The 20,546-nt window shown below is 45.5% G+C and overlaps 1 protein-coding gene across 4 annotated transcripts in view; it reads left to right on the top strand.

The window, feature by feature from the left end:
* MAPK8IP3 (mitogen-activated protein kinase 8 interacting protein 3) overlaps nucleotides 1-20,295 on the top strand; it is a 163,113-nt gene extending 142,818 nt beyond the window's left edge. For all 4 annotated transcript variants that reach the window (XM_054041312.1, XM_054041314.1, XM_054041311.1 and 1 more), the window contains 8 exons: nucleotides 619-686; nucleotides 2,634-2,782; nucleotides 3,755-3,926; nucleotides 4,062-4,175; nucleotides 7,028-7,066; nucleotides 13,919-14,098; nucleotides 14,436-14,579; nucleotides 17,990-20,295. In XM_054041312.1, coding sequence (XP_053897287.1) covers nucleotides 619-686; nucleotides 2,634-2,782; nucleotides 3,755-3,926; nucleotides 4,062-4,175; nucleotides 7,028-7,066; nucleotides 13,919-14,098; nucleotides 14,436-14,579; nucleotides 17,990-18,111 — 988 coding nt within the window. In that variant the 3' untranslated portion in view covers nucleotides 18,112-20,295. The remainder of the gene's footprint in view (nucleotides 1-618; nucleotides 687-2,633; nucleotides 2,783-3,754; nucleotides 3,927-4,061; nucleotides 4,176-7,027; nucleotides 7,067-13,918; nucleotides 14,099-14,435; nucleotides 14,580-17,989) is intronic.
* Nucleotides 20,296-20,546: the final 251 nt, after the last annotated feature.

Genomic DNA, 20,546 nt, shown 5'->3' with positions numbered 1-20,546 from the left:
CACACCCATATCAGGGTCCTAGAAACCTGGTCCTGAGTGATTGCTAACCTGAGTCAGGCTGATTTGTGTGTAGATGGAAGTGGGGCTTGGACTCAAACCTGAGTCAGAGCCCAGGCTTAGTGTGCAGTGTTGCCATACCCATACTGAGCTACCTTCTTTCCCAGTTGCAGGCTTGTACTGAATATTGGAAATAAGTAAGTGTGGGGGGGGTTCGACAACAGCTTGATTCTCCTCTCACTCACTCTAGTGTAAATTAGAAATCAGTGGAGTTACACTATTGTAAAGCCAGTGAAAAGAAGAGGGGAAACTCATCAGGGCCTTGGTGAGCCCCCGGCCAGTTTAATAATGAAGTCAGTAGTGCTATCAATAGAATAAAGAAGCTATGTGTGTGACTCTCAGACACATGCTGAATGTTGCCTGCAAGTGCTGGATTTAGCAGGAATACTGGCATGACCATATGTGTGATTTGTCTAGATACAGGAAATTATTTGTAACCAAGAGAGTGGGAGAAGGAATCTCTCATTCACCAAACCAAGCAGACCATTAAAACATCTGAATCCAGCAGCATTTCCTATTGTTGCCACTTTTTCATAAGCACTTTCTTCTCTATTATTTCAGGCATGTGAAAGGACGGGTTCTTGTTGCCCTGGCAGATGGAACACTAGCCATATTCCACCGAGGAGAAGGTAAGAATCAAAGCAGCAAAGATGAACTAGCCAGCTTCAAAACAGAAGCAGAATCTCTGGAAATGAATTAAGCATGTCAGTGCTTCCTTCTGATTCAAGATGGCAGGGTGCCAGATTGCTGGGGAATATTTTCTTAAAATATATGGCTACTATAAAAGTATTACCCTCATCCTAAATCATTACAGCTCCTCTTACTTCTGGGCTGTAATTCTTTATCCTGCTAGCTGCAGGCTAATTTTGCATCCCTAGAGATCATCTCTGTTATACTGCAGCTCCCAGCTGCATTCACACCTGAGAACTCCAGTTGTGACAGAAGTTCCCAGAGCTAGACTTCTTACTCAGTTACTCCATGAATTCTCTGAGTGTAATCAGAGCAGTGGGGTCAGTACAACACACTAAAGTGGACAGACTGCTATCTGTGTGGAAACCAATTTTGATTCAACCTCTGTTATGGTTGGTTAGGCAATCTGAACTTGGAGTTCAGATCTGATCATTCATACATTCAGAACATACATTTTAAACATACAATAATCCTTCCTGACCTAGAAGTCATATGTCTTCAGAAGAAGCCTGAGTGCTCTAGTAGTTGGAGCATAGGTCTAGGAGGTGAGAGATCTGGGTTCTGTCCCTGGCTGTGAGTGATTTTGGGCAAATCATTTAACTATGCTTCAGCTTCTCTGTTTGTAAAATGGGGAGAATAATGCCCCTTACAGAGAAGACTGATTCATCCAAACAAGCTTTGAGATAGTCCCATTGGATTTGCTTTCTTTTTCCCCGCTGTTTTTGCTGTAGCTCATTAAAAAGTTTAGGGGAGTCTATTCACTTTCACACAATCATAGAATATCAGGGTTGGAAGGGACCTCAGGAGGTCATCTAGTCCAACCCCCTGCTCAAAGCAGGACCAATTCCCAGCTAAATCATCCCAGACAGGGCTTTGTCAAGCCTGATCTTAAAAACCTCTAAGGAAGGAGATTCCACCACCTCCCTAGGTAACCCATTCCAGTGCTTCACAACCCTCCTAGTGAAAAAGATTTTCCTAATATCCAACCTAAACCTCCCCCACTGCAACTTGAGACCATTACTCCTTGTTCTGTCATCTGCTACCACTGAGAACAGTCTAGATCCATCCTCTTTGGAACCCCCTTTCAGGTAGTTGAAAGCAGCTATCAAATCCCCCCTCATTCTTCTCTTCTGCAGACTAAACAATCCCAGTTCCCTCAGCTTCTCCTCATAAGTCATGTGCTCTAGCCCCCTAATAATTTTTGTTGCCCTCCGCTGGACTCTTTCCGATTTTTCCACAATAAGAACGGAGGCTTTAATCAGCCAGATTTTGGGAGTTTTAGCTCCCAACCCCACATGCACTGCCATGTGGTTAGCGGGCACGAGGCTCTGACCCCAAGTAGTAGTATTAATCTATGGCCTATTAACCGATTTAAGGAAAATGATCTTTGGTGTGTGTGTCCTATAATCCATGACCCTCCACTGCCAGTCTAGCAGGAGTTCACACACAATTATTTATACATTCAGAATCTCCACATTCTATTTTAATATAATAAACAACCTGTCATTCGTTGTGTTGCTTATTATGTGTATTTTCCTGCAGAAATGGTTTTCACTTTTGGCAGCACAAAGATTTCTGTAGTCTTCAGGTTATGATAGTTATGTGTTAGGACTTCTCTCCTGTGTTTTATCTTGTTCTGTTGGTATGAATTGTATTTCTGAATAATTTATTCTTGAGGGTTCTTGGCCAGTCTTGTGCTCCTCTGTGAATACTCAGAAAACTAAGAGTATTGATTACCTATGGCTGCATTTTAAATAACTAACACAGCTTTCATGTACAGGAAAGTATGAGACAGTCCCAGAATTAAATGGAAAAGAAAATGAGTGTTGTGCATAACATCTGATGAAATATACAACATCCCTTCTAATGTCTTTTCTTTTCCCTAGATGGTCAGTGGGATCTCAGCAACTATCACCTGATGGACCTGGGTCACACCCACCATTCCATCCGCTGCATGGCTGTTGTGTATGATAGAGTCTGGTGCGGCTATAAGAACAAAGTCCATGTCATCCAGCCCAAGACAATGCAGATTGAGGTGAGGAGACTGTGTGTGCATGTGCATGCGCATGTGTGTATGTGAAAGTGAGAGTAAAGATAGGTTGCTGGCTCCTGGTGTATTTGTTTTTCTAGCTGCTCTTTTGCAGGGGAGTGAGGGAATGCAGAGCTTTTGTATCCTCGTTGCTTACTCCATGTTGGTTGGGCAAGAACTGTAATTGGAGGTCATGTTACTCTGGAAATCTGCCAGAATAGCACTCCTGACACACTCCCTCATTCCTCCCTGTATGGAATTTTCAGATCACATCTCAATTTAGCACTTCCTCTCATTTAACTGATGAGGCTGGACTGGGCATCTGTACCTGTCCCTAGTATGTCTCACGTGGTAGGAAATCAGACTCGTGCTTGGCTGCAGGCAGTATATGACTGCAAAATGGGCAGGTGCGGGTAGCAAGTTGTGGGGGTTCCACTTAATTGAAGAGCAAGATGCTAGTTTAAAATCCATCTTGTTGAAATTGTGATTTGTTATAATGTAACAGGAGTAACAATGCCTGTAGGATGCAATTGGTATAAAAGGGGGAGGAATATAAACAGTAAATCCACAACCAGTAAATTCACCTCACTCACCCCCAGCAAGATCCTCATCCTTGTGCTTTTAAAAACTTGACTGAGAAGTGCTGGGAGATTCCTGTTGCATTGTTTGGAAAGTACCCTGAGTAAGGCAAAATAGTTTCATTTCATTTCACTCTTTGGCATGAGCCATTTCATTAATGTCCCAGTTCCAAAGCAGTCTATTAGAATATCTAAGACTGTAACAATTCTCTCTAGGGAGAGGAAACCAGAGGAACAGGCTGACCAATCACACAGTTGATCTGAGGAGCTTCTGCATACTGTAGTGGAGGTTTCGGAGCTTTCTCCTTAGTTTATGCTTCTGACCCAGGAGTCTTGAAAGCCAATGAGTGCCCCCAGCCCAGGAATGAACTCACGCTGCTCCCCCTATGTGGCCTTTCAGAAATCCTTTGATGCCCACCCACGCCGGGAGAGTCAGGTCCGGCAGCTGGCATGGATTGGAGATGGGGTGTGGGTTTCCATCCGCCTGGACTCCACACTGAGGCTGTATCATGCCCACACCCATCAGCACCTCCAGGATGTGGACATAGAGCCGTATGTCAGCAAGATGCTAGGTGAGAAGGCAGTGCCAGTCAGGAAATAGCCTGTTTGTTATTCTTGTGAGCACGGAGCATCAGTGTTTGTTAGGCGGCATTGTTCCAAGTGATACTGTATTCACTGATTCTGCAATTCTCACTCATGCTTGGCAGGCACTGGAAAGCTGGGCTTCTCATTTGTGCGAATCACAGCCCTGCTTATCGCCGGCAACCGCCTCTGGGTTGGGACAGGGAATGGTGTCGTCATCTCCATCCCACTGACTGAGAGTAGGTGATGTTCATCAGACATTCTTCTGTGTTTCCTTGATGTTTGCAATGCCTTTATTTGCTAATTGTGCTAGGAAGGAGTGGCTCTGGCAGACTAATGTATCTCCACCCTGATCCTGTGCATCTTGGTGCCACAACTGGAATTCTGGTCATAGCAGTGTTCAGGGAGGAGACTGGCAATGAAGATAGCTTAGTTTGGTTTTGCACCATGTTATGGAAATGCATGCCTCAGTCTAGAGCATTCTAGGACATCGTTATGGACAGCTCAGTGAAGACCTCATCTCAATGTGCTGCTGCGGTCAAAAAAGCTAACAGGATGTTAGAATGCATAAGGAACAGGCTGTAGAATAATGCAGAAAAATGTACAACCCCATTATATAAATCGGTGGGACATCCTCACCTAGAATATTATGTGCATTACTGATCATCCTAACTCAAAATGGATATTACAGAATTAGAGAGGGTTCAGAGATGGGCGACAGGAATGATAAAGAATGGCATGGTGAATAATATGGAGGATATTATAATACTTTTATATAAATCAATGGTGCAACCTTGTCTGAAAAACTGTGTGCAGTCCTGGTCACCCCATCTCAAAAAGGATATTGCAGAACTAGAGGGGGCTCAGAGAAGGGCAACAGGAATGATCAAGGGTTGGAAAAACTCTCCTATGAAAAGAGATTGAAAAATTGGGATTGTTACCTTAGGAAGGAGCTGAATAAGAGGGGGCATGATAGAAGTATATAAAATAATGAAGGGTGTAGAGAAATCTGTTCTTCCCTGTCTCGTAGCACATGCACAAGGGACAGTCAATGAAATTGAAAGGAGGGAAATTCAAAACCAATACAAGATTTTTTCACAACTTGTAAATAAACTGTTGAACTCACTGCTCCAGGGTATTGTTGAGGCTAAGAATTTAACAAAATTCTAAAAGGGGCTGGACACTTATCTGGGTATTTGGAGTATCTAGAGTTACCACAGTTAATGCAAAAAAGTTTTGGAAGGGGTGTAAATGCTCATGCTTCAGGGTTTAAGCCAATATCTAACCAGTAGGGATTAGTATGAACTCTTCATGGCAACAAAATTATTCTGCATGCGCCTGATGTTGTGGCAGTTTCTTGCATCTCCCTCTGAAACATCTAATGCTGGTCACTGTTTGGACTATCTGAGCCCATTTGGCAATTCCTGTGTTCTAGAGTGGCTTGGTTTGTGGATTGATCTTTCTATTGAGGTAACCTCCATTCTGCTGGGAAGGACTGAGAGAAATAGGCAAACCCCATAGAATTAGGGAAATTCTGAAATGTCATCTGCAGTGTTCACTTGTAGTGATGTTGTTTGAGGTTCCTCATTTTGCCTAATCTGATTGGGGAGCCCTGGATCAGGTCTGACATCACCCTAGTTATGGAATTAAGAATTCACTAGAAGTTAATTTGCCCCATGTAAAGATCAAATGGACATTTTGTTGCTGGCCCTTGCAGTCCAGTTGAAGCTGTTTCCTCCCCTGAGGAGCAGACGTTGGCTCCATCTATACAAAGGCTGCTGTTGAGCATGACTTTAATGTGGCTGGCAACTGTTGACTGATTCTGAAAACATTGAGAGCATCACAGAGAATGCATCAATGGAAGATGCAGCCTGTTTCTGGAAGAGGGCTACAGAAAAAGAAAACTTCTGAGAGATCGTTTCAGTAGGCATTTCATGATGCTGTAGATAGCTGAACTTCTCCCACTACAGCATCTCCCAAGGCTGAGGATGCAGAAGGTTCATTAAATCAAATCAGAGACTTAGTCCAGTAAAAATCAGTATCTTAAGCCAACTCTATCCCGTAAAATGAGGAGACCCAGCAAGTGCTAACAGGCAAAACTCTAGAGCTGGAGAGGAGGAGGCACTAGTTTTAAACATTCAGTAATGCTACTCTTTACCTGCCAATCCACTTTCCATTGTGGAAAGTTTGCTCCTAAGTGGACTTTGAATGTACCGGAATTTGCAGTCAGAATAGGACTGCTCCTTCTTCTTCCCATGGTGCTGGCAGATAAAGGAATGCTGGATAGAGCATATCTGTTTTATAGAAGGAGCAGCAAATTCACGTAGTCCTCCTGGATTGGAATTGTCCACTCCTGCTGCTATTGACACCAGTAGCACTGACGCTAGTCGTCAGTGAATCAGTCATTAAATCCAACTCTCTGTGTATCATAACCTCAGAATCCCAGTTCTGAGCCCATATCGTAAGGCCTATCCCTTCTTGGGGATGCTGTCATAACTGTGAGTTCAAGTCAATTCATATTGTAAGAAAATTCAACTAGTCTCTGATACTTGTGGAGAAATGTGATTTTGAAAATGCATTAAGATTTCACTATGAAGCTGAATTTTTCTGTCCCCTCCCTGATGCTGCAGTGTGTTCTTTTCAGTTAAGAAAGAGGAGAGTAAGAGCAGTGTTTTCTTACAAAGTAACTCTGAATCTATAAAAAGAACAGGAGTACTTGTGGCACCTTAGAGACTAACAAATTTATTAGAGCATAAGCTTTCGTGGACTACAGCCCACTTCTGTATGAGTGGAATATTCCACTCTGTATGCATCCGAAGAAGTGGGCTGTAGTCCACGAAAGCTTATGCTCTAATAAATTTGTTAGTCTCTAAGGTGCCACAAGTACTCCTGTTCTTTTTGCGGATACAGACTAACACGGCTGCTACTCTGAAATCTGAATCTATAGCATCCATTGGTGCTTTCTCTAGATTTAAAAGTTCTCTAGATTCTCCTTCCTGCAGTTTCTCCCAATAATTGCCTTTTTCTTCTCTCCTCACCTGCCTGTTTGTTCCCATGTCCCTCTGTTTTTCCACTTCTTGCCTGTGCCTAGCCGTAGTCCTCCACCGAGGCCAACTCCTTGGGCTCCGGGGTAAGTCCAACACCGTCTTCCTTCTAGATTTCAGATGTCATTCCTTGTCTACCCATCGACCTTCCCAGTCATTTTCTCACCCCTTCGTCCATCCATTCACTTCTCTTCATCCATTTATCTGTTCACCTCTCTCATTTTAAGTTGCAATCACTGAGAAGAGACCAGAGATAATATAAATAGCCTCATTCCCCTGGGGCTGAGAACATTTGAACCCTTCTTGGTAGCCATCCCATTTGTTTTATTGTGAAATTGAGTACTTCAATCTCTCCAATTAGTTTCATTGTTTGGGTGGCTCAGATTAACCAAACTGTTTACTTTGTAACCCTAGCAGTAAGGATCTGCTTAGCCCATGTTCCCAGGCAGACAAGGATAGACTATCCACTCTGTCTTGCAAGATTTTCTCTGAGCTCCTTAATTTTACAAAGCAATTGTGGCCTTTGCCACTGTGGGACCTCATAGCCAGAAATAATTGAGCAGGACTTCTAAAAGCAGGGCTTTGGAGCTGTGCTCCAGCTCCACTCCAGCTCCAGGCAAAAACCTGCAGCTCCACTGCTCCAGAGCTGCTCTGCGCTCCAGCTCCAGGCTCCGCTCCAAAGCCCTGTTTAAAAGCATTAAAAATCATTTGAATGTATGCAAATTAAGCCAGTGATCCTGAAAAAATCGAAAGTTCATGGTTCAAGGCTTAAGATGACCATCTGCAGGAGTCAGGAAGGAATCTTTTTCTCCCTAAAGCATAGCACGATTACCCAGGATCATTCCTCCCTTTGAAGCATTAGATACTGGCCATTGCTAGAGACAGAATATTGGGCTAAAAGGATTAATTGTCTGATAGGACTGGTCCTATGTAACAATCAAATGATGCCAGCCAGTGTTCCCTCTAATTTTTTATGCCCATGTGTAGAATAAATTTTATGTGCACCAATATGGAGGTGATGTGTTACACATCACCTTCATATTGGTGCACACAACAAAATTCATGTGGTGGGGGTGTGGCCAAGGGGTTCGGCGTGTGGCAGAGGGTTCAGGGCTGGGGCAGAGGGTTGGGCACAGGGGGTGAGGTCTCTGGCTTGGGCTGTGGGCTCTAGGGTGGGTCCATGGATGAGGAGCTCAGGACTGGGGCAGAGGATTGGGGTTTGGAGGGGGATGAGGGCTCTGGGGTGGGGCTGGGGATGATGGGGTTCGGGAGGGTTCTCAGGGCTGGGGCAGATAGGAGGGTGTGGGCTCTGGGGTGGGGCCAGAGATAAGGAGTTTGGGGTGCATGCTGCCCAAGGGCTGCAGTGGGGAGAGAGGACTCCCCCCCAGCTCTCTCTTGCTGCAGCAGCTCGGGGCCAGGTCTAGAGGCACCTCTCCCCGGCTGCAGCAGCTCCGGCAGGCCTGGGACAGGCCGAGGGAAGGGCTCCTCTCCCCTGGCTGGGGCAGGTCTGTGTTTGGGCCGGAGGAGGGGCGCCTCTCCCCCGGCCACAGCAAGTCCAGGGCAGGTCCATGTTGGGGTCAGGGGGAGGGGCACCTCTCCCCACGGCAGCAGCTCTGCACTGGGGCTGGTGGGGAGGGGCGCCTCTTCCCGCCGCGGCAGGTCTGCACTGGGGTCAGTGGGATGGGGCGCCCTCTCCCTGCTGCAGCCCTGAGTGCTGCACGGAACTTAATAGGTGGCCGCACAGCTTAGAGGAAAATTAGATGCCAGCCAATTGTACCTGCTCATAGCAAACCAAATCACAAAGATGCAGAAAGTCCTTACTGTTATGGTCTCTCTTTTTGACCAGCATTCAGTCTTCCCTCCAAATATATTTGCACATGGTCTCAGCACTTTGGCTTGAGCCTGCTAGCTGTACATCTTCTCTGATTTCAGGATTATTTCTGCATCATTTAATAACTGAAATAGAACTCCGCCCAAAATATATAACTCTATTGAAACAATAGGTCCCTGTGGTAGCAGGGTTGTATAGCAACCACCTTACGATAGAATCGTAGGACAGGAATGGACCTTGAGAAGTCATTCAGTCCAGTCCCCTGCACTCATGGTAGGACTAAGTATTATGTTTTAGTTCTTCCAAGTGACTGATCACAAATGGAAGCTTTGGAGTCACTACAGTGGGGGGAGGGATAGCTCAGTGGTTTGAGCATTGGCCTCCAAAACTCAGGGTTGTGAGTTCAATCCTTGAGGGGGCCATTTAGGAATTTGGGGCAAAAATCTGTCTGGGGATTGGCCCTGCTTTGAGCAGGGGGTTGGACTAGATGACCTCCTGAGGTCCCTTCCAACCCTGATATTCTATGATTCTATGACAGTATCCTTTATGACCCTAGATAGTTTAATCTTAACAAGAAAACATTTTACAAATACATTAGAAGAAAGAGGAAGACCAAGAACAAGGTTGGCCCATTAGTCAATGAGGAGGAAAAGACAATAATAGAAAATGCAGCAATGGCTGAAGTGTTAAATGCCTTTTTTGTTTCAGCTTTCACCAAAAAGGTTAGCAGTGATTGGACGACCAGCATAGTGAACATCAGTGTAAATGGCCTAGGATCTGAGGCTAAACTAGGGAAATAAGTTAAGAATTACTTGGCCAACTTAGATGTCTTTAAGTCAGCAGGGCCTGACGAAATACATCCTAGAATACTTAAAGAACTGGCAGAAGAGATCTCTGAGCCATTAGAGATTATCTTTGAGAACTCATGGAGGACTGGAGAGATCCCAGAGGACTAGAAAAGTGCAAATATAGTACCTGTCTATAAAAAGGGGACTAAGGACAACCCAGAGAATTATAGACCAGTCAGCTTAACTTCTGTACCCAGAAAGATAACGGGGCAAATAATCAAACAATCCATTTGTAAGCACCTAGAAGATAATAAGGCAATAAGTAACAGTCAACATAGATTTGTCAAGAACACATCATGTCAAACCAACCTGATAACCTTCTTTGACAGGGTTATAAGCCTTGTGGATAGGGGGAAGCAGTAGATGTGATATATTGTGACTTTAGTAAATCTTTTGACGCGGTCTCACATGACCTGTCTCATAGGGAAATATAGCCTAGATGAACTGCTATAAGGTGGATGTACTACTGGTTGGAAAATGGTACTCTATACAGTGAGAGTAGTTATCAATGGTTCACAGTCAAGCTGGAAGGGCATATTGAGTGGTGTCCCTCAGGGATTTGTCCTCCTCCAGTTCTATTCAATATTTTCATAAATGATTTGCATAATGGCATAGAGAATACACTTACAAGGTTTGCGGATGATACCAAGCTGGGAGTGGTTGCAAGGACAAGATTAGAAATGAAAATGATCTTGACAAACTGGAAAAAGGTCTGAAAAAAACAGAATGAAATTCAGTAAGGACAAATGCAGAGTACTCTACATATAAAATGGTAAATGACTGTCTAGGAAGGAGAACTGCAGAAAAGGATCTGGGGGTCATAGTGGATCACAAATGAAATATGAGTGGTCAGTGTAACACTTACAAAAAAAGCAAACATCATTCTGGGATGTATTAGCAGGACATAAGAAGTCAGTCTTCTGCTCTACTCTGTGCTGATAAGGTCTCAGCTGGAGTATGGTGTCCAGTTCTGGGCACCACATTTCAGGAAAGATGTGAACAAATTGGAGAAAGTCCAAAGCAGAGCAACAAAATTGATTAAAGGTCTAGAAAACATGACCTGTGAGGAAAGATTGAAAAAAAATTGGTTTGTTTAGTTTGGAGAAGAGAAGACTGGGGTGGGGGGGACATGAGAACAGTCTTCAAGCACAGAAAAAGTTGTTACAAAGAGAAGGGTGATAAATTCTTCTCTTTAACCACTGACAACAGGACAAGAAGCTTAAGTTGCAGCAAGGGTATGTAACCGTGCCTCTGTGGGTCACAATTGAGAATACCAAATTCAGGACAAGCTGCTGAGAAATAGGGCAGGCACACCCCAAAACTGCTGGTTATTCTCCCATAGGATATAGCAAACGAGCAACAAACTTAAACTTCTGTTTCATCACACTGGCTAACAAGAAGTCAGAAAAGCAGTCTCCTTAGGCATGTCAATCCTTGTATCACCACCAAAAACACTAGACTTAATGATGAGTGGTTATTTAAAACCAATTTCATCAAACAAAAAGATTCTTCTGATCCCAAAGCACCAGCCACATACCCATGTCAATATACAACTGAGATCCTACCCAATAATCAGGCTGTTGTCCTTTAGTAACTAAAATATAAAGGTTTATTTATAAAAAGAAAGGTGTCATGGAGTCTCTGGGCGATGCTCTGGAACTATTCCTTTTGAGGCCAGTCAGGACTCTGGTGTAGCATGCCTCCTCTCTCTGAGCACACTGTCACCAGGGCAAGAAGCTTACACAGCTTCATCCTTCCTGGGTCTCACCTCAAAGCATTCAGCATCCCTTCCCACACCATGCACTTCCCGCAGCGAGTCCGCACATCTGGGGAAGCCAGAGGGCCCTGTACCCCAACTCTGCAGTCAGACGTGACTCTCAGTCAGCATAAAACAGAAGTTTTATTAGTCAACAGGAACACAGTGTAGAACAGAACTTGTTATCACAGAAATCAGTGACTTTCAGCCAAGTACATCTTGGGGGAATCCTGAGCCAGATGCCCTGGACTCCCCTCTTCTAGTCCCCAACAGCAGACTTCCCAGCTTCCAGTGACCCGACCCCCGACACACCCGTTGCTTCTCCTCCTGGTCTGCCCTGCTTCCCGGGCAAAAGGTGTCACCTGGTCACATTCCCCTCCTGGTTCAGTCATCGCCTACGTGCAGACAGCTGGGCAGCCTCAACTGCCCCGAGGGCCTCAGCGAAAATCTCACACCCAATTCCCATCACCTAAGCATTGGTGCAGTACACAGGGAAACTGAGGCATGCACAATATTAGTATAGGACAGTAAGACTCACATGCAACATAAGATGAATAAACCCCACTTTGTCACAAAAGGTGAGAGTTAAAATTGGTTAAAGGAATCAAATCAATAATTGCAAAGTTCTTGGATCAGTCTTGTAGCAGTGATGGAATAAACTGCTGGCTTGTTAAGTCTCTGGTTGCTTCTAAATCATTGGAAGGTCCTCAGTCTCTTAACTAGAATGCTCCCATTAGTATAAGTTCATAGTCCAGAGGTTTGAACAGGAAAGAGGCAAAATGGAGATGTTTCCAGGGCCTTTTATATTTTCTGCCAATTGAAGGGAAACCCATTGTTCTCACTGAGGAAAATTACATGTAACAAGATGGTGTTTTGGAGACACATAGGCAAGCCACATGGTCCATGCATGCTTTGCTTAGTCACAGCAGAAGCCATTACTTATACTCTAGATAGAACGGTCACAGGAAAGTCCATTAAGTGTAGATAGGCGTCTCCCATGGTCCATTGTGAGTTAAGTGCCCCTTGATGAGCCATTTAACTCGAATAGTCCTTTCACAAGGTGCTGGTTAAACACCTTGTTGGTGTTTCCACATGAGCAAACATTTAAAATGGAGGTACATAGTTAATATTTATAACTTCAGATACAAAAATGATACATGCATACACAACATAATCATATTCAGTAAATCATCCCTTTCTGTTGACACCTTACTTGACACACTTTGTATAAGATTTGTTGCAATTATATAACAGTGGTAGCAACAATGATCTACATGGTCATATTTTAACCAGATAACATCACAGGGCGATTTAGATTAGACATTTGGAAAAACAGCCTAACTGTCAGGGTGGTTAAGCACTGGAATAAATTGCCTAGGGAGGTTGTGGAGTCTCCGTCATTGGAGATGTTAGACAAGAGCAGGTTAGACAAACGCCTGTCAGCGGTGATCTAGATAATACTTAGTCCTGCGTCAGTGCAGCGAACTGAACTAGATAACGTATTGTGGTCCCTTCCGGTCCTGTATTTCTATAATTTCTACTGGCCTGGGTATGCATGCGGGGGAAGGAGTCTCCCTCCTTGAGTACTGAGTTCTAGTCTGTTTTCACTGGTGAAAGGGTGTTCACCTCTTCAGAGCCTGATCCTGCAAGCTGCTGAACATCCTTACCTCCCATTGAAGTCCATGGGAGCTGAGGATGGTCAGAATCTCTGAGGAGTTCTTGCGTGGCCAGATAGTTGAACTCATGGTATGAGGGCTTAGGCTGGTGGCAGAATTCTCCTTGGATTAGGAAAGGAACTCTGCTCCCTTAGACTCGATGAGCCCAAATTCTATTGGGATCGAGAGTGCCTTCCCTAACGCTGTGGAGGCTGTATTGCCAGCCTGAGCACTGACAGATTAGCGTGAGTCCTTGATTTGACTTTGAAACTGAGCAACTTCACCAACCTGGGAAACGGCCACTACTTTCCAGGTGCATGAAGGCCAAGAATCCTAACCCTTTCATCAGGACAGCAAACTGTACCATCTAAGTACCATGACAGGTCACTGGGACAGAAGGCTCTTGCTCTGACTCTGCAGACACTGACTCAGCCAGCCTGAGTTCGGAAGAATGGATATTGTAGCTCTAGAAGGCCTTTACTGAGATTCCCTGGACATCCTCATTCCAGCATGTGTAGGGCTGGGATTACTCTTCCAACCAACCCCCAGGGAGGAGCATTTCCCTATTACCTAAGTACCCCTTTTATGAGAAGTACAGTTTATTAGCAACAGTGGATGTGACTGCCTTTTCTGCCAGTAGAGAGAGGGCCTAGATAATCTAGTAGGGTCTCCACCATGGTGCACGGGATGATGGCATTAAACAGGACCTTTAATGGGCATCTGCACCTTTAAAGCTTTACCTATGTGACTCGTGGTTTGTGTTTTTCTTACATACTTCTCACTCTGACTGATGGTATATAAATGGGAACAAAGCTACTACTTGGGGTTTTTCTTCTCCCTGTCTTCAGCCAATAAGACCTCCCCAACATCAGGAGAGGGGAATCGCCCTGGCGGAATCATTCACGTGTACGGTGATGACAGCAGTGACAAATCTGCCAGCAGTTTCATCCCCTACTGCTCCATGGCTCAGGCACAGCTCTGTTTCCATGGCCACCGTGATGCAGTCAAGTTCTTTGTCTCTGTTCCTGGTAAGGTGACCAAGGCACCGCCTCATGAGGATTCTTGAGTTTACATTCTTCTATTTGGCCGTCTTATCCCCTAAGACATGTGTGGGCTTTGCCACAGCAGGGGAGGCCTGAGCTGTCCTCTGTAGAATGCTGTGGATGACACTGCACCTTTTCTAGCTCTGTAGGGATCAGTTACCTCTTTTAAGGTCCTTTGGTTTGTGTGTCTGAATTAGAATAAAATCCAGTTTCCCAGCAGCAGGGACTGGATTGGCAGGGCAATCACCTACATTTGTGTCCTTTAGCTGAGCATTCTGGGAGTATGGCAGAGGTGCTGATAGGAGGCCCTGTGCTCTTTCAGGTAACGTTCTAGCAACCCTGAATGGGAGTGTGTTGGACAGCCCCTCTGAGAACCCCAGCACAGCAGCCACTGAGACCGAGGGGCAAAAGCTGAAGAATGTCCTGGTCCTGAGTGGAGGAGAAGGGTACATCGATTTCCGGATTGGTGAGCTCCTACTTTTGGGAAGGGGTGAGGTGGGAAGGGTTGTGGGTAAAACATGGGCCAATGGGATTAGAGATGAAACTGTGTTGCAACATAGCGAGTTCAGAAAATGATTTCCACTTGTCATGTCTCCTGCTTTAGAGGAAGCACTTGGGCATTTTCCTCTACTGTTAGCCACCCTTTTCCAGAACACATGGTTGGCCTCACCCCATCTGTCCCAACTGGCTGTCTCTACCCCCATCCCCAGATCAATCCCCATAGAGAGTCCTTATCAGAAAAATACTACAGCATTCTTTAGAATCTAAGGCTAGGTCTACACTACCCGCCTGAATCGGCGGGTAGAAATCGACCTCTCGGGGATCGATTTATCGCGTCCCGTTGGGACGTGACAATCGATCCCCTAATCGACGCTCTTACTCCACCAGCGGAGGTGGGAGTAAGCGCCGTCGACAGGAAGCCGTGGAGGTCGATTTTGCCGCGGTCCTCACAGCGGGGTAAGTCGGCTGCGATACGTCGAATTCAGCTATGCTATTCACGTGGCTGAATTTGCGTATCTTAAATCGACTCCCCCCTGTAGTGTAGATGTAGCCTTAGAATATTAGGGTTGGAAGAGACCTCAGGAGGTCATCTAGTCCAATCCCCTGCTCAAAGCAGGACCAATCCCCAACTAAATCATCCCAGCCAGGGCTTTGTCAAGCTGGGCCTTAAAAACCTCTAAGGATGGAGATTCCACCACCTCCCTAGGTAACCCATTCCAGTGCTTCACCACCTTCCTAGTGAAATAGTGTTTCCTAATATCCAACCTAGACTTCCCCCACTGCAACTTGAGACCATTGCTTCTTGTTCTGTCATCTGCCACCACTGAAAACAGCCTAGCTCCATCCTCTTTGGAACCCCCCTTCAGATAGTTGAAGGCTGCTATCAAAACCCCCCTCACTCTTCTCTTCTGCCAACTAAATAACACGAGTTCCCTCAACCTCTCCTCATGTGCCCCAGCCCCCAAATCATTTTTGTTGCCCTCCGCTGAACTGTCTCCAATTTGTCCTCATCCCTTCTGTTGTGGGGGGACCAAAACTGGATGCAGTACTCCAGGTGTGGCCTCACCAGTGCCGAATAGAGGGAAATAATTACTTCCCTCGATCTGCTGGCAATGCTACTAATACAGCCCAATATGCTGTTGGCCTTCTTGGCAACAAGGGCACACTGCTGACTCATATCCAGCTTCTCATCCACCATAATTCCCAGGTCCTTTTCTGCAGAACTGCTGCTTAGCCAGTCAGTCCCCAGCCTGTAGCAGTGCATGGGATTCTTCCTTCCTAAGTGCAGGATTCTGTACTTGTCCTTGTTGAACCTCATCAGATTTCTTTTGGCCCAATCCTCCTATTTGTCTACGTCACTCTGGACCCTATTCCTACTCTGCAGCGTAGGGGAGGGATAGCTCAGTGGTTTGAGCATTGGCCTGCTAAACCCAGGGTTGTGAGTTCAATCCTTGAGGGGGCCATTTAGGGATCTGGGTCAAAAATCTGTCTGGGGATTGGTCCTGCTTTGAGCAGGGGGTTGGACTAGATGACCTCCTAAGGTCTCTTCCAACCCTGATAGTCTATGATTCTCTGATACCTCTCCCTCCAGCTTAGTGTCATCTGCGAACTTGCTGAGGGTGCAATTCATCCCATCATCCACATCATTAATAAAGATGTTGAACAAAACTGGCCCCAGGACTGACCCCGGGGCACTCCATTTGATACTGGCTGCCAACTAGACATGGAGCCATTGATCACTACCCATTGAGCCCGACGATCTAGCCAGCTTTCTATCTACCTTATAGTCCATTCATCCAATTCATACTTCTTTAACTTGCCAGCAAGAATACTGTAGGAGACTGTATCAAAAGCTTTGCTAAAGTCAAGATATATCACATCCACCGCTTTCCCCATATCCACAGAGACGGTTATCTCATCATAGAAGACAATCAGGTTGGTCAGGCATGATTTGCCCTTGGTGAATCCATGTTGACTGTTCCTGATCACCTTCCTCTCCTCCAAGTGCTTTAAAATGGATTTCTTGAGGACCTGCTCCATGATTTTGCCGGAGACTGAAGTGAAGTCTGTAGTTCCCCGGGTTCTCTTTCTTCCCTTTTTTAAATTTGGGCACTATATTTGCCGTTTTCCAATCGTCTGGGAGCTCCGCCGATCACCACAAATTTTCAAACATAATGGCCAATGGCTCTGCAATCACATCAGCTAACTCCCTCAGCACCCTTCAATGCATTAGATCTGGACCCGTGGACTTGTGCATGTCCAGCTTTTCTAAATAGTCCTCAACCTATTCTTTCACCACTGAGGGCTGCTCACCTCCTCCCCATACTGTGTTGCCCAGTGCAGCAGTCTGGGAGCTGACCTTGTCTGTGAAGACCGAGGCAAAAAAAGCATTGAGTACTTCAGCTTTTTCCACATCATCTATCACTAGGTTGCCTCCCCCATTCAGCAAGGGTCCCACACTTTCCCTGACCACCTTCTTGTTGCTAACATACCCGTAGAAACCCTTCTTGTTACCCTTCACATCCCTTGCTAGCTGCAACTCCAATTGTGTCTTGGCCTTCCTGATTACACCCCTGCATGTGCTAGCAATATTTTTATACTCCTCCCTAGTCATCTGTCCAAATTTCCACTTCTTGTAAGCTTCCTTTTTGAGTTTAAGCCCACCGAAAATTTCACTGTTAAGCCAAGCTGGTCGCCTGCCATATTTGCTATTCTTTCTGCACATCGGGATAGTTTGTTCCTGCACCCTCAGTGAGGCTTCTTTAAAATACAGCCAGCTCTCCTGGACTCCTTTCCCCTTCATATTAGCCTCCCAGGGGATCCTGCTCATCAATTCCTTGAGGGAGTCAAAGTCCGCTTTTCTGAAGTCCAGGGTCTGTATTTTGCTATTCTCCTTTCTCCCTTTTGTGAGGATCCTGAACTCAACCACCTCATGGTCACTGCTGCCTAGGTTGCCACCCACTTTTACTTCCCCTACCAATTCTTCCCTGTTTGTAAGCAACAGGTCAAGAGGAGCACGGCCCCTAGTTGGTTCCTCTACTAACAGCCCAAGTGCTTCAGCCTTTGAACTGTTGTGTTTTGAAGCATACCTGTTGTTATAAGGATGGGCTCCTCCATAGGGGTGGAGGGACGGGTCAGTACATGAAATCAGGCATATTGGAGGGCCATGTTTTTGTCTCTTTATGAAGATCTGTTTTCCCCCTCCTAACCAGTCTTGCTGTATACAAGTGTCCGATCATTACACCTGCCCTTCAGGCATGAAAGAGCTCAGTGATGCCCATGATACTTGTTAAGTGACATGAGCCTTTTGTGAGGGGCAGTAATGCTTTGGATCTCCCTTCCCCTTCCTCTTTACTGTTTGTATTCTCTCTACAGGGGATGGAGAAGATGATGAGACAGAAGAGAATGCTGAAGATACCACCCAAGTGAAGCCAGTGCTTTCCAAGGCTGAGAGGAGCCATATTATCGTCTGGCAAGTCTCATACATCCCTGAGTGAAATTCTTTCCTTTCCTGCCAACATATCTCTCCCTCCTCCCACCTGAATGCCAAGATGTACATACAGAACTCCTGAATTACACCTACTGCTGGCAACTGAACCCCAGACAACTGCAACAGCTCCTGCATCGGATGGTGACCCCCATTCTAACCTCTGAACTTGCAGCTTTCATTTTGGGCCCTGTGTGCTTTGAGTGGTGGGATTACTGTTCTCCTTCTGAAGCTGGTGTCTACAAGGGGGGAAAAAAGGCAGAGAATCTTCAGAGTGAAGCTGAGAGTTGGGAATTGTGCAAATACCTCTCTCCAAGAAGCATGTCTTGGAAGGGTTGGCCCAGGTTGTCAGGAAGGTTATCTCACTGCCGCCTGCATGAGAAGCAGTGCATCACCCTCATGTCCTCCAGTGAAACGAGGCTAATGAATCACAACAGCCCCAAAAAAATCTTTATCCAGTTCACCAGATGGAATTCTCATCCCATCCCTTCTGCATAGATTGTCCCCAAGCACCGAGTCTTATCCCAGGATCTGAGAGCAGGCAGCATCAGGTTAAACCAGAAATCTGCAGAGAAGAGAACACATAGGTTTCAGGAAGCACTTCAGCTATTTGGCCATAGAGGGCCAACAGGCTCATGACAAGGGGTAGAGTGTGGAACACATGCTATATATAGAAAGCCCTCCCTACTGCGCTTCTATTTTTTGGTCAGTTCGTAACATTAAATAGTGCTGAGTGAGCATGAAATCAGGGAGGACTGTTTGCTTGGTAGAGTCAGAGGCAAAAAAGGTGTTTGGTGTCAGGCCAAAGAGTGCTTGGACACTGCTGCCGTGAAAGTTTGCTGGAATCTGGTTGATTTGTCCATGTGGTATTTTTGGAAGGGGAGGTAAAAAATGCTTGGTTTCATTATTTTTACAAGCCTTAAAAATTTCAAGAAACAAGCTGTTGTTTAGTGATAGTTGGTTTTAAAATGTAGCCGGTGACATGGCTTCTGTGTTAACCCAGCGAGGTTTTATTGACTCATGAAGCTGCATTCCCATCCTGGTGCTGATTTTCTGCAGGGAGAAATGCTCTGCTCTCAAAACAGAAGAGTGCTGGGGAAAAGAAAAGGCAGGATGTTGATTTTGTCACACTTTCTCCCAGTACATAACAGCAACCCAGTGAGAATGCAAGTTCAGGCGTGTGTATCCCAAGCCATGGCACTCAGACAAGAGGGCACTTTGGGATTAGCACATCACTATGGCAGGATATGTTTCATGGCTGCTCTCCTGCAGCTAAATCAGTCTATAAAAAGCTGGAAAGGGGATCTTAGCTCCATCCTGTGCACATATCTTAAGTTTTTTTACCTCACTCCTGCTTCTGACCCATTGGTTAAAAGCCCTGATGCCACAGTTTGCCTCCTGGCTCCTCACTGGTTTTGGCCTTTTAAATCTTTGAGCACATGTGCACTGCCTCACTAGCTGGTTTCCTGGCTCAGTCAGTGTCTTTGTACTTAAGATCCCAGATGACCTAGTGTACCCATGTCTATCTGCAGAACTTATCTCCCCCCATTACTGTAATATGCCTCACAATGTGTAATAGATTTATCCCTCACATCAACCCTGTGAGGGAGGGAAGGGTTTTGCAGATAGTGATCTGAAGAACAGAAAGACTGACTTGCTCAAGGTCACACAGGAAGTCTGTGGCAGAGCTGGTCTCCTGAACCCCTAGCTAGTGTCAACTCCGCTGGGTGGATGTTGCTGGTATGAACTAAAGGGTTCCTAGTTGCATTAATGTAATCCTGTTTGAGGAGTACTGCGTTAACGTGAACTTTTACTTCATATCTGCAACATCCACACAGGGGAGTTAGTGCACTACTATTCATACCCCATAGTCCAAAATGCAGGGCAGTGAAGAAAGACCCCTACTTTCTCTTTAGCAGTAGCAATGCTGCCATTGCTGTCGGGGTTTGGATTATGCATGCACAGCTGAGAGATAAATACTAGCCACACATCAGCGCTGGGAAGGCAGCAGCACATATCTAGAGAACAGAGGCCCCAACAGCCTATTTAGGGGGAGACAGAGGCTTGGCGGTGTGTTGCATTGCCTATGATCAGTGTTACATTACATAGGCACTTGTACTACTCTCTGGAGACAGAGGTCAGGAGAGGATTTGAATCAAGTCCTCCAGCTGTGTACCTGTGTAAAGGGATTCCAGAGAGTAATGCCTGCATCTGTAGCTTTCACTCTATGCATCCGAAGAAGTGAGGTTTTTACTCACGAAAGCTTATGCCCAAATAAATCTGTTAGTCTTTAAGGTGCCACCAGACTCTTTGTTGTTTCTGTTTGACCATGTGACATTTCTGAATGAGTCACGCTTTCATTCTGCTGTGGCATATTCCAGAAATGCTTTCTGGTAGGATAAGTCACTTAGGGCTTTAGACAGCAAATAATTCACAACTTTTGTT

The sequence above is a fragment of the Malaclemys terrapin genome, chromosome 10 (assembly GCF_027887155.1).
Source record: "Malaclemys terrapin pileata isolate rMalTer1 chromosome 10, rMalTer1.hap1, whole genome shotgun sequence".
NCBI lineage: Eukaryota > Metazoa > Chordata > Testudines > Emydidae > Malaclemys > Malaclemys terrapin.
Note: the sequence above shows the minus strand (reverse complement) of the source record. Positions and strands in the feature narration are given on the sequence as shown.